Source organism: Daphnia magna, linkage group LG1 (genome assembly GCF_020631705.1).
Source record: "Daphnia magna isolate NIES linkage group LG1, ASM2063170v1.1, whole genome shotgun sequence".
Classification (NCBI taxonomy): domain Eukaryota; kingdom Metazoa; phylum Arthropoda; class Branchiopoda; order Diplostraca; family Daphniidae; genus Daphnia; species Daphnia magna.
The window spans coordinates 6381032-6393201 of NC_059182.1; the positions used below are offsets into that span (position 1 = coordinate 6381032).

Here is a 12170-nt window from a genome sequence, read left to right on the forward strand (position 1 = left end):
TTATCGTTGCTCTGTAAACTATAATAAAACAGAGCAAGTTTCTCTTTCCCTACTTGGTGTGAGGTCTTGACTTAAAGGTTAGATCTGGTGACATATGGTATTGTCGTTGTGGCAACCGGAGTGCACAGACAGATTTTTCTTTAACAGCATGTGTAGTTGCGTAAAGAAAATAGAAAAGGAGTATAGGAAAGCCACTTTCCCCTCACTGTTTTTTTCATCTTCGCTTTCGGCTTTTACCAAACAGAAAATGTCTTGTAGTGCAAAAACTAGACGATAGATGGCATTTTATGCATGTATGACCAGCAGACGAAAAAACACGCAAAATACGAATGAAAGAGTGGGATCCACGTTGCTGGGTGCCTTAAAGTCGAAGTGAAAGTTGCCGGGTTTTCTCTTTTCTGAGCAAATACAGTATGCTCATCAGAAGTTAAACGTGTTAAAATTTTAGACTACGTTATAGTAATTTCAATTTTGAATTTTCATGAAGAAATGAGTGAAGGAGTTTCAAAAAAGAGGGCGGCAAGGATTGAGCGAAGAAAATCCAAAATTTCTGCTATTTTTAAAGTCGACGAAAAGCAAGAGGTCTTTTTTGTTCTCTGTGTCAACCGAATCTTTTGTATTCATTTCTGGTATTATTTACAGAATGTTTTCTGTAGAATAGAAGATGAACAGCTAGTTGAGCCTTTGCAGAAACAGCCTAAACTCAGTGATGAAGAATACCACACTCTTAGAATAAAACTCAGAGAAAAAAAGAGGCAGATACAGGTGTGTCTGAATCATCTACTTAGCTCAGAACTTTCTTAAACATACCTTTTCAGTGTGGCCCAACATTTAGGCTGATTCAACTAGGCCTCACAGCCAGTTTAAATCTGCCCAAACCCTCCCGTGTTCCTGTTTTAGTGGCGGATGTGCAATCCCTGTTTTTGTATACTATTGTTGGTGATACATATAATTATGACTCATACAAGTAAGTAAATAAGCATAGTTTTGCATGGAATTATTTTAAAAATCTACTTTTTTTAAAATTAGATGGTGTGAGCTTGCAAGATGGAATAATTTGACACAAACACTAATATTTATTGTTGAAGATGTGTCAGTTGATGATTTTGAAGAAAACACTGACATTTTTGCAGAGACCTTTAGAATATTTGAAGATGGAGTGGAAATGAGCAATCCAGCAAGTGATGGCTTTACTCTTGATCTTGCATTAGCTTATGTACCCATTAGTCACCAGATGAAGAATAGGGTTATGGAAGGTAAAAATAGTTGGTTTTCAAATGACTTAAAAAAAATGATTATGATTTCCTTAACTACAGATTGAAATTTATAAAATTTTAGGATATCCTTCATTACATGCTGCATGTGAGGATGGGTACATTCACGGAGTTGCTGATCCCACTGTTCAGAAAGTTAATGCTAATACAACTGCAGAAAGCCATGCTGTGAAGAACCATGAAGTTTTGTCCGGGCAGCCATATGGAAATGATATAACAACTCAGGAGAAGATGGGACAGGTAAAACAACTCAAAAATTCAAAAGGCGAATTGTTAATGAACCATTTGTTATAAATCTTCTAAGAAAAATAACGCAGCAGATACAGAAAAACTCAGTCGAGAAAGCAGTGACCTATCCAACATTGTTGAAACAAAAACTATCGGTGCAACTAGGCATAATGAACAAAGAAGGCAATCCACCGAGGTGGACTCGATAAACAAAGATGAGGTGCATGTTAGCAAAATTGGATCTTCAGTCGACGATTCGAAATCCGATGTTTCGATGCAAGAAGAAACAAGTGGATGTAGTCGACTTGCACTTTTGCTAAATGCCTCTCAGCTTATATCTGAACTATATCCTCTTCCTGGATATGAAGAGTATGACAATTTCAAGTTCACTCAAGATATATACGATCCCGTGACTGATCGTTCGCCTATGTTTTCGATAGATTGCGAGTGGTGCATTTGTGTTGACGGTAAATAGGATATTCTGCCATTATGTTTTCCCTCCGGATACTTGTAATTTTAGAAGTTTCAATTTACTTATTATCTAGGGTCCTATGGTTTAGCTCGTGTAGCCGTCGTCGATGAACATCTAAAAACCCTTTATCATACTTACGTTAAACCAGATGTGGAAATTGCGGACTACCTTACCAGATATTCGGGAATAACAGAAGAATTGATAAGAGACGTTGAGAAGAGGCCATTCGATGTCCAGCAGGATCTGCGAAATCTATTGCCCCCTGACGCCATCCTTGTTGGTCAATCTCTTCAGTCTGATTTGAAAGCAATGAAGGTAATTTTTTTTCCTTCGGTTTAAAAAGCCATTTAAGTTATCTGGTTAAACATACACTAAGCTAAACTTTAATATTCACAGTTGTTTCATCCATACATAATCGACACGTCCGTGATTTTCAATATGACTGGCACGCGTAGCTTCAAAAGCAAACTTAAAGTGTTGGCAGCCTCCTTCTGTGGCCGTCAAATTCAGAATTCTATGGATGGCCATGATCCGACTGAAGATGCTATTGCTGCAATGGAACTTGTATTGTTAAAAATGAAAATGGGCACCGAGTTTGGAGATCTGATCCTATCGAGGAATGCTATGCGAAAGATCAAAGATTCCGCCTTGGACCACGACATTCAAATGAAGCTGTTTACATTCATCCAGAGTCATAATAGGAGTGCAACATTGATTACCACGTCCCTGTCTCTGCAAAAATCATACCACCCTAGATTACTTAAACTGAAGAAGGCCGTTGTTAAATGCAAAAAAGCAGATGAATCCTTGGTAGACCCTGTTCAAATTGTATTGGCTAGTGATTTTCAGGATGCTGTAACAATGACGAGAGCTTCACGGTTCAATAGCAGTTTTACCCTTGTTCACACATACGCAGGAAGAGAACAGCACAACCGTAAGGAGAAGCTGAAAGAAATCGACAAAGCCATTGCAAATATGTATACTGGTATCTCTTTGAACGGGATGATGATTGTAATTTTTGGCGGGAAAACTAATCCGACACAGAACGGAGCCTGTCTTGTACGCGTTAATAAGCGCTCAATTTAGACGATTGGTGGTGTGAAATCTGATTCATTCAAAATTCGCCGCAAACGGCGCAATTTTTCAAAATAGGGTGATTTAAAACATAAATAAAAAATTCCCAAATTGCACCGTCATTTTGATTTTGATCCCAAAAAATCGGGAATGAAAAGAAGCCCTAGGGAATTTACTTTTCTAGCACAGGAACTGATAATAAAAATTCTAAAAATAAAAATATGTGTTTTGCCCTATCACCCCTGTCGATGACCGGCCTCCTAGACTAGCGAACCTAGCGGGGCTAGAACCACTTGGTAAACACCCGCCGGTTTTGGGATAGGCGATAGTGTACTGTACCTTACTATTATATCGTGGTTATATTGGGTATAGTGGTATAGTGCAAAGAGTTTTGATATTCTTATATATAATTAATAATTAATCTTAATTAATAAGATTCTTATATATAATAGAATACATTGCTGACCAACAGATGGCGATAAACAAGATGACAACCGGATTTCGTGTCTCATCTCGTAATCTCTGTATTTCTGTAGTACCTATCGGGAAATTCTAACAGCACGTTGCGTATCTATGTACTTTTTTTATAATACACAGCGTAATGACACATCTATTGATTTGTCACAATAGCGCTAGGTAGTCAGCTGTTTAATTTTTTCCCCCGTGCTGTTTCAACTGGAATATAAATTTGTCTGCTTAGAATAAATCAAGATATTTTTTACTGTTTGCTATGGGTAATGCCGATACTAAACTAAATTTCAGGAAAGCTGTAGTTCAACTTACAACTAAAATCCAGGTAGAGTTGCATAAACAAATTCTGAAATGGTTTTCTAATTTCTGGTGACCATTCTTCAAATCACAGCCTGTAGATCCCTCTGATGATGCATTTTGGTCTCAGTTTTGGTCAGAAAGCATCACAAATATTCAAGATGTTTTTACCTTAATTCCTGCTACAGAAATACGTGTTCTAAGGGAAGAATGTCCATCAAACTTAGCAACACTATGCTACAAAGCAGTTGAAAGGCTAGTTCATGCTGCAGATTCATCATGTGCAACCCAGCAGGAGCATTGTACAGGTAAAAAATGATGGAAAGAAAAAAGTCAAACTCATATACACATTACTAAACATTTCTTTTTTTCTGAAGTTATAAACTGTGTCCGCATACTTACAAGGCTTCTTCCATACATTTTTGAGGACCCAGATTGGAGAAGCTTCTTCTGGTCAAGTTTGCCAAGCAGCTCTAAGCAACAGTTCAAAAATGACAGTGAAAATCCAGAGGGTCAAGTGGAAGAATCTATTCCACTTGCCCAATCTCTACTAAATGCACTTTGTGATCTTCTCTTCTGCCCTGACTTCACAGTTTATTCCAACAAGAAATTTGGACCAGTAAGAAACCTTAATCAGATTTTTTTTTTTTTTTTAGTTTTTTGTTTGTTTTGTTTGTTTTTTTGTTTATTTTATTTTTTTTTTTTTGTAATGCTCTTTCCATGTAGCTACACCAAAGTTAGTTCTTATATGTACTTTTTGTTCAGGACAAACATGAAGATCTCCATTCAATAGACAGCTGTGAATTTATATGGGAAGCAGGTGTTGGGTTTGCCCATGCTGCTCCACATGATCCGCGTCTTGATAATAACAGAAACGAGATACTGAAGCTCTTATTGACTTGTTTTAGCCAAGCCATGTATCATCCACCTGGAAGTGAGCAGCCTTTTCTCATTCTCAATCCCTGTAACTATATTTTAGGATTATAATTTTAGGCGAAAGTGAAGCTCCCAACAAATGGGTTCAACATTTCACATCACCGGAGAACCGCCATGCACTACCCTTATTTACATCACTTTTGAATGTCCTGTGTGCATATGACCCTGTTGGACTTGGTTTACCGTACAATCATCTACTGTTCACCGATAGCCGTGAACCTTTGGTGGAAACAGCTCTACAACTTCTAATAGTCACTCTTGATTGGGATTCATCATCTCAGTGTTCCCAGTTGAATGCGATTGACGAGGTAAAAATTCTTTAGCGTCTCGCTCTTCTAGTGCTTAAACATGACTAACATTACCTACCTTATCAGCAAAGCGGAATGATTCACGAAAATTTGTTCATCAATTACTTATCGCGTATTCATCGCGAAGAAGATTTTGCCTTCATGCTGCATGGATTCACCCGTCTTCTTAAAAATCCGCTGATTCAAACATATCTGCCGAATTCCAATAAAAAAGTCCAAAACCATCAAGAATTGCTCGTCTTCTTCTGGAAAGTTTGCGATTTTAATAAGGTGGTCAACACACACACCCCTACTCCAGGACTGAATTTTCATTTATAAAATTTTTATTTGCACTTCCTGACAGAAATTCCTGTATTACGTTTTGAAGTCGAGCGATGTACTTGATGTACTAGTTCCCATTCTGTTTCATCTGAACGACTCTCGGGCTGATCAATGTAAGTTTTGGTTATGAATCTCAACTGCTTTAGAAAATGCTAATCCAAAGTTTTGCTTTTTGTTAGCCCGAGTTGGATTGATGCACATAGGAGTTTTTATCCTGCTTTTGCTGAGTGGTGAGCGTAATTTTGGGGTTCGGCTGAATAAGCCATATACGGCGACCGTCCCCATGGACATTCCAGTGTTCACCGGTAAAGATAAAGTTTGGCGTGTATAGAATATCAGCTAAATTTCAATGAATGCAGGAACACATGCCGATTTGCTGGTGGTTGTATTCCACAAGATTATTACTACTGGACACCAACGTCTTCAGCCATTGTTCGATTGCCTACTAACAATTCTCGTAAATGGTGAGTTCTACTGCGTGTCAATATCTTTAGCCAATTCTGCCAGGGCTTTATCTAAGGGGGACTTCCATGGCCGTGGAGCAGGGCATTTGCGGAAATCATCAAGGTTAAGATCGGCGATGGGTGTCCCGTCACCATCGCATCTCGCCCCTACTACAATGGATAGTAGTCTTGCATTTTTAACTAACCAAGAAAGACTGCAATCACAGATAATCGGATTGCCCGCAACGTAAAATTTTGATCCTTCAAGTATAGCCGAGTCGATTAGCGGTCCGTAGACACGGTCAGTTAAGGAACCGATATTGTTTAGGCTTAGGTCAACAAGATACGGCATGTTATCTGCGAGAGATGGGAATCCGATTAAGCAAAGGTGGTTTTTAATTAACGTAGGAAAGTCATATTTCCAAACCTTCCGCGAATGCCTGTTCCAGTGAGCTTAGCTGATTGGCGCGCAAACGCAGCTGCCAACGATCAGAAGTGACATGTAAAGCGCCCGGAGCCAAAACTTGTAAATTATTCCAGCGAAGATCCAGATATTCAAGACCCCCGAGCTTCCGGAAAGCGTTAGGAGCGATTGTGTCGATCCTGTTGGAATAGAGATAAAGTACCCTTAGGGAGGGTGCTTGACCAGCATCTTCAATGTTTGTCAATAGATTTTCGCCCAAATTCAGGACCTATTTTGCGCACAAAGATCAGCAGCTAAATCTTAAAATCTTTAGAAAGTGTTTCTGATACCTGGAGCTGAGTGAACGAGTCAAACATGGGAAAGTTGACCTTAGAAAGCTGATTGGAACTGAGATCCAGACGGCCGACGATTTGATCAGTTCCTTGGAAGGTATCAGGGACAAGTTCGGTAATTTGGTTGCCTCTCATGAGTATGTGTCCAACATAAGCTTGGGCAGTTTGGCGAGCCACAAGTGGTCCAAGAGTCGAGTTGCGAACTTCTAGTCCGTCAATCCGCTTACCGAGAAGCAAAGTCTGTTTTTAAAGAAAAGTAATTTCTTAATGCTAGCTCATCAAAAATCACAAATTGCTGTAAAAAGATTACGTTGAAAATCTTGTGCATCTGCTGTCCACTTGTGAGAGCGACGCATTCTACCATCAGAGTATTGTCGTCCAATTCATCACGGCAGGTGCATGGTAGAACCTTTCCCTCTTGAGGCTTCAATTCGGGGGGACAAACATTTACGGCCGTCCGGAATTCGTTGGTGATCTGGACTTCTTCCTCTATCTCTTCCTCAGGCAAAGCTACGGTAGTGGTAGATGGTGTAGTTGTAGTGGTAGTGGTAGTGGACGTGTGACGACCTCCACGATGTCTTCCACCTCTCGCTTCGGGCACTTGTGCAGCCGTCATCGTCTCAGGTTCTTTTTTCTTTTCACCTTTGCGACGCTTTTGGGCATCCACCGAACAGGTAGCCAGCAATCCTAGCAAGAGAACAGCAGTGATCCATCTAAGCCGCATTTCTGTTTCCTGTTTAAAATTCAAAAATATATAATTTGTGTTAACGTTTCTTGATTTTTTAAAAACAGTTTCTCCCTATCTGAAAACGCTATCTATGGTAGCGAGCACCAAACTTCTTCATTTGCTGGAGGCTTTCAGTACACCGTGGTTTCTGTTTTCAGCACCCAACAATCACCATTTGGTTTTCTTCCTTCTTGAGATATTCAACAATATCATCCAATACCAGTTTGATGGTTAGTGCTCGACGTTCTCGTATTGTTCGCATAATGAATCTTTGTTTAATTGTGATAGGGAACGCAAATTTAGTCTATACTATCATCCGAAAAAGACATGTATTTCACGCACTAGCCAGTTTGCCGACTGATTGCGGTACGATTAATCGCTCGTTGTCGCGCCGTGGCCGTAAACAGCTTGGACGCCAACCGTCTGTCGAGTCTGTTAAGGATGCTCCGAGTATGGAGGTAAGCTGGGACTTGTTCATATTTATCGTGTATGGAATTTACATTTATCTGTTGTTTGTTTATAGGGTTCGCACCCAGCGTTGCCAGCCCAACCGGGAACACACACTTGCTCACTCGCCATCATGCCTGGTACCTTTCATACTTTAAATACATCGATCTTTTATATAAATAACGACAACCTCATTGGACAGGGATTGAAAAAATTACTGAGCAAGAAACGGCTCATCCTTCATTGCAACAACTCAGTCAATTGACTGGCGCTGCTGTTGCTGCCAACGGTGCCATGGAGAACATTACCGTTAGTCATGAGATTGAAGAGCGCGCCACAGTCCTTGCCCATAGTGAGAATGTCGATGAAGACAGTAACTCAGATGAAACAGACAAAGAATTCGTCGACCAGGGCGCATTCCATAATGAACCCGTCATACTAGATGTACCGGATATCAAGGTAATTTGCACCAGTCCATATTTTTAAATTTTTTTAGGGAAGGTCTCTTTTTTCCCTCTCCTTCTTTTGGGGAAGGCTAGCACGGTGTAAATCACGACAAAAAAATGAAATCATGTGAATGGTTGCAGTTGAAGTATGTGTAACAAACCAAACAAGTTTGGTTTCTCCAGTAAGAAATTTAGTATTTTACAGTAAATGTGGAGTACGGAAAAAATTATTTTTACCTCTGTCCCGTGCTCGGTGGATTTCTTGTGTAGAAACTGTAGGTTACAAACTCTCTAAAAAAGAACTATGTAATGAACAAGTCAAGTCAGACTACTTTACCCGAAAACTGAACAGGGTATAATAATGGATGGCACTCCCCTCCCTGTCGGCCAAGCGAGAATAGAAAAAAAAAGAATATATCTTGTGTTATCTATAAGAAATAGCAGATAAGGACACACTTTGTTCTAGATAAGGAATTTTGTTGCTTGAAATAGTTTTCTTATTTTTCTTTTCGTTAATTTAATCATATAAGTTCAATGTTATGATTAATTATGTTATTTTGAAGGAACCAATTTCTCCGACAAGTTCACACAAATCCTCGTACTCCGAGAGTTCCCAACACGTTCCCCATCCTCCTAGCTCTGCATCACAGGTACGTTACAGCAGATATAAATTGTATCTATTTCAATTCTTTTGCTACCGTATTTTTTCTATGCAGGTTGGCTTACAATGGTTACCAAATCCTGATTGGGTACTGAGTTGGAAGCAGAAATTGCCCCTTCAAACTATTATGCGCCTGCTTCAGGTGTTAGTGCCCCAAGTGGAAAAGATTTGTATTGACAAGTAAGTACTATCATGAAGATGCACTTTCTGTTGAAACGACTGGATAACGCTTATTGTTTGAAGGGGTCTGACTGACGAAAGTGAGATTCTCAAGTTTCTACAGCATGGTACACTAGTCGGACTTTTGCCTGTGCCACACCCGATCTTAATCCGCAAATACCAAGCAAATAACGGAACGTCAATGTGGTTTCGCACCTACATGTGGGGCATTATTTATTTACGGTTAGCAAATTGAACAAATTGATATCCCATATATAATTGCACTTAAATATCGTTATTTACCAGGAACGTCGACCCTCCTATTTGGTACGATACAGCCGTAAAATTATTTGAAATCCAGCGGATTTAACGAGTTGCTTGAAAACAGTAATATATGTCGAACACCTACCTTCGTATATAGTACCTATATATGGTACTCTGTATTGAAAATATGCTGATGTTAAAGAGCTTATGTTGCAACGTCAACATCCTTGCATTGCATCTTGCTAAGCCAAAAGAAAGCATTCATATTTAAACAAGCTTTCAAATTATTCGGCAAAATATTCGCGAGATGAAATAAATTTTATTGGTGGTGGACAAACTTTGATTAAATCTCATCTTTCGTAGGTTTTTTAACATTTATCATACACAAGCCATTCTCTAAGGAATTTTCTTTACCACCAAAAATGATAATCATCACACCACGCATGGGCATTCGTTTGTACAAGTCTGCAATAAGCTGGTCTAGTTTTTTCAAATGACCCTTATTCTCCTCTTCTTTAGCGAGGGCAGTGTGAACAAACACCAAATTTTTGTTTGACTCCGATTCCAAAGTCGTTGCAATACTCTGCATTTCTGCCTGTTGGACAATCTTTACCGGAGCAGTTTTGCAAGTGAATAATCCTGAATGTATGGGTGTTTTGGGTCGATAGATTTTGTCGTGTGCCGGATGCGTGATCAATATTGTACTCTTGTCGACACTTTGTATAAATGTGAAGAATTTCATAAGAAGAACATCTTGAAGATCCAAATTTTCATCCGACCGAGATCCTCTACCACCGAACTTCGAGAAATAAAGATATAATAATGGTATAACAAAGAAAGCAACTTTTGCTTTTAGAAACAACGATGCTTACTATAGCGCTGGATATCACTCCCAGAATCTTTTCTCTTGAAGGGCCATTCCAACCACCAACTGAATTACGCAAGCGATCTCCATAATCCAGCCCATTTTTCAGCTTCAGTAACACCAGCTCCATGGTAGAAAGCGCGTCCTCGTTCGGGTCATGACCCTTATTCGCTGGCTGAATATCACGGTTGCAAAACAATTTAGACAAGAACTGCAGTTTTGATTTCATAAACCGACAGCCCGTCATGTTGAATATAACGGATGAGTCGATAATGTAAGGATGAAACAGCTATTATAGAGAGAGCGGAGAAAAAAACAAACAAACAAAAAAAAAAACTTTAAATTAGCCGTGGCGCTTTTATACCCTTTGCCAATTTTTCCCTTCTTACTTGCAACGCTATCAAATCTCCACGAAGGCTGTGACCAACCAGGATCGCATCGGGTGGTAAAAGCTTTCGTATATCCTCCTGGATTTGACGCAATGTTTTTTGGACGCCCTTGAGAAGCTGCGGTGTAATGCCTGACCATTTTGTTGAATAATCCCTGATTGGTCTATCAGGTAAAACATAGGCATGGTAAACTGGCTGCAAATTTTCGTTGACAATGGCAACGCGTGCTAAACCAGTGCTGCCTAGCAAAGTTCAATCATTCATAATATGTTATTTAATTTGGTTTAAGATATAATTTATAATACCATCAATGCACAGACACCACTCGCAATCAATAGCAAACATGGGTGAATTGTCTGTAACTGGCTCATATTTGTCCTTAGTAAAACGAAATTCTTGTGGCCGCCCATGTCCCGGGAATGGATAGTGACCAGTGATCAGTTGGAGCGCACTCAACATTAACTGGGTTTTAGTGCAAACCTTGTTATTCACAGTCAAATTTTCTTTTTTATTTTCAACAATGCTAGTTGATTTTTCCATTCCTTGGCAATTCTGATCAGTGAAATCCATGACACTGTAAACATGGCCTGTAATAATACATGAAGGTTATTTCCCAGTCATCTTTAACTCATAACTGATATTTAATTAGTACCATCATCAAGGGCTTCCTTCAGTGATTTATAGACTGGAATGTGAAAATGGAATAAGTAGGGCTGTTGTAGACAGAAGAATGAAGCACTTTATTTTACCTTGTCGCATTCTACCCTTTAAAGCATTTGTGATAGGAGAGTAAGCCAATGCAACACTCAGACTGAGTCCATCACTCTTAGGATTGACCATTTCAACTCCATCTTCAAAAATTTCAAGAGTTTTGGAAAAATGTTCTTCATTTTCTTCCATGTCAGTGAGTGAAATATTGTCAACAACTAATACGGTTGTCTGTGATATGTGCTGCGCTTGGAACAGTAAGAACCATCTTATCCAATAAACAAAAATCTAGAAATCATGATTCCAAAATAATGTTCTCACAAAATAGATTTTTACCTATTTAAATGGCGAGCTTCCCCAGCAACTGAACAAAGGATAAGATCTTGCACATCTTTTATCGTAAGAGGAGCACGTGAATCTTTTGGTGATGCCAGGCTTGCAGGGATACCTGCCATCAGCAGTTTGAACCGGGGATAGGTCTAAATTCAGGAGAGAAAAATTTATCTCGCGAACTTGAAAAGAAATATCTAGCCTCCAAATACTTGCAAAATTTTTTTTCTTGCTTTCAGCCTTGCTTTCAGAGCCCCGTATTCTTCTTCACTTAATCGTGCCCGTTTCTCCGGTGGGGCCCCTTGATCCATCTCTGCTCCCTTTTTTTCGTACATGGTAAAATCGTATTAACTTTACGTTAACTGTCAATGATGTACTATGTTTTAAGTTTCAAAGCAATGTGAAAAACACGTGTTCTCCAACTCTTAACAAGACCTTCTTCCTAAGAACGATACAACGTTGCCTGATCACAAAATTTCAACCAAAACTCTACTTTTCGGCTAGGCGGGGCGGCTGGACGGGTTAGGGATCACCCTGAGCCAATCGGGGCGTTTTTTGCCAATCGGGTTAAGCATTTCGGGCGGGGCTTTTAGG

General features: G+C 39.4%; 4 protein-coding genes across 5 annotated transcripts; 2 read left to right on the forward strand and 2 right to left on the reverse strand.

Annotated features, from left to right (window-relative positions):
• Positions 1–84: 84 nt before the first annotated feature.
• LOC116925677 lies at positions 85–3164 on the forward strand. The gene is made up of 9 exons (XM_032932403.2): positions 85–411; positions 488–582; positions 643–765; positions 819–967; positions 1030–1256; positions 1339–1514; positions 1579–1969; positions 2048–2289; positions 2371–3164. The coding sequence occupies exons 2-9, from the start codon at positions 490–492 to the stop codon at positions 3058–3060; spliced, it is 2091 nt and encodes a 696-aa protein (XP_032788294.2). The 5' UTR covers positions 85–411; positions 488–489; the 3' UTR covers positions 3061–3164.
• Positions 3165–3576: 412 nt separating this feature from the next.
• On the forward strand, positions 3577–9621 carry LOC116925667 (protein HID1). Of its 2 annotated transcripts, XM_045171360.1 has the most exons (17): positions 3578–3844; positions 3911–4124; positions 4194–4435; positions 4582–4750; positions 4810–5060; positions 5127–5330; positions 5404–5494; positions 5561–5686; positions 5741–5845; positions 7373–7537; positions 7596–7765; positions 7831–7894; positions 7957–8213; positions 8764–8850; positions 8917–9041; positions 9105–9263; positions 9327–9621. In XM_045171360.1, the coding sequence occupies exons 1-17, from the start codon at positions 3779–3781 to the stop codon at positions 9388–9390; spliced, it is 2559 nt and encodes an 852-aa protein (XP_045027295.1). In that variant the 5' UTR covers positions 3578–3778; the 3' UTR covers positions 9391–9621. The 2 variants fall into 2 exon arrangements, with proteins under 2 accessions (XP_032788283.2, XP_045027295.1); XM_032932392.2 differs by having other exon boundaries at positions 3577–3844; positions 8764–9041.
• On the reverse strand, positions 5750–8592 carry LOC116925754 (protein artichoke). The gene is made up of 5 exons (XM_032932513.2): positions 8438–8592; positions 6891–7313; positions 6578–6820; positions 6252–6516; positions 5750–6181 (listed from the first exon to the last, which is right to left on the reverse strand). The coding sequence occupies exons 2-5, from the start codon at positions 7302–7304 to the stop codon at positions 5853–5855; spliced, it is 1251 nt and encodes a 416-aa protein (XP_032788404.1). The 5' UTR covers positions 7305–7313; positions 8438–8592; the 3' UTR covers positions 5750–5852.
• On the reverse strand, positions 9584–12026 carry LOC116925687 (small RNA degrading nuclease 5). The gene is made up of 8 exons (XM_032932414.2): positions 11789–12026; positions 11583–11725; positions 11288–11514; positions 11191–11223; positions 10844–11125; positions 10539–10780; positions 10157–10438; positions 9584–10083 (listed from the first exon to the last, which is right to left on the reverse strand). The coding sequence occupies exons 1-8, from the start codon at positions 11909–11911 to the stop codon at positions 9628–9630; spliced, it is 1788 nt and encodes a 595-aa protein (XP_032788305.1). The 5' UTR covers positions 11912–12026; the 3' UTR covers positions 9584–9627.
• Positions 12027–12170: the final 144 nt, after the last annotated feature.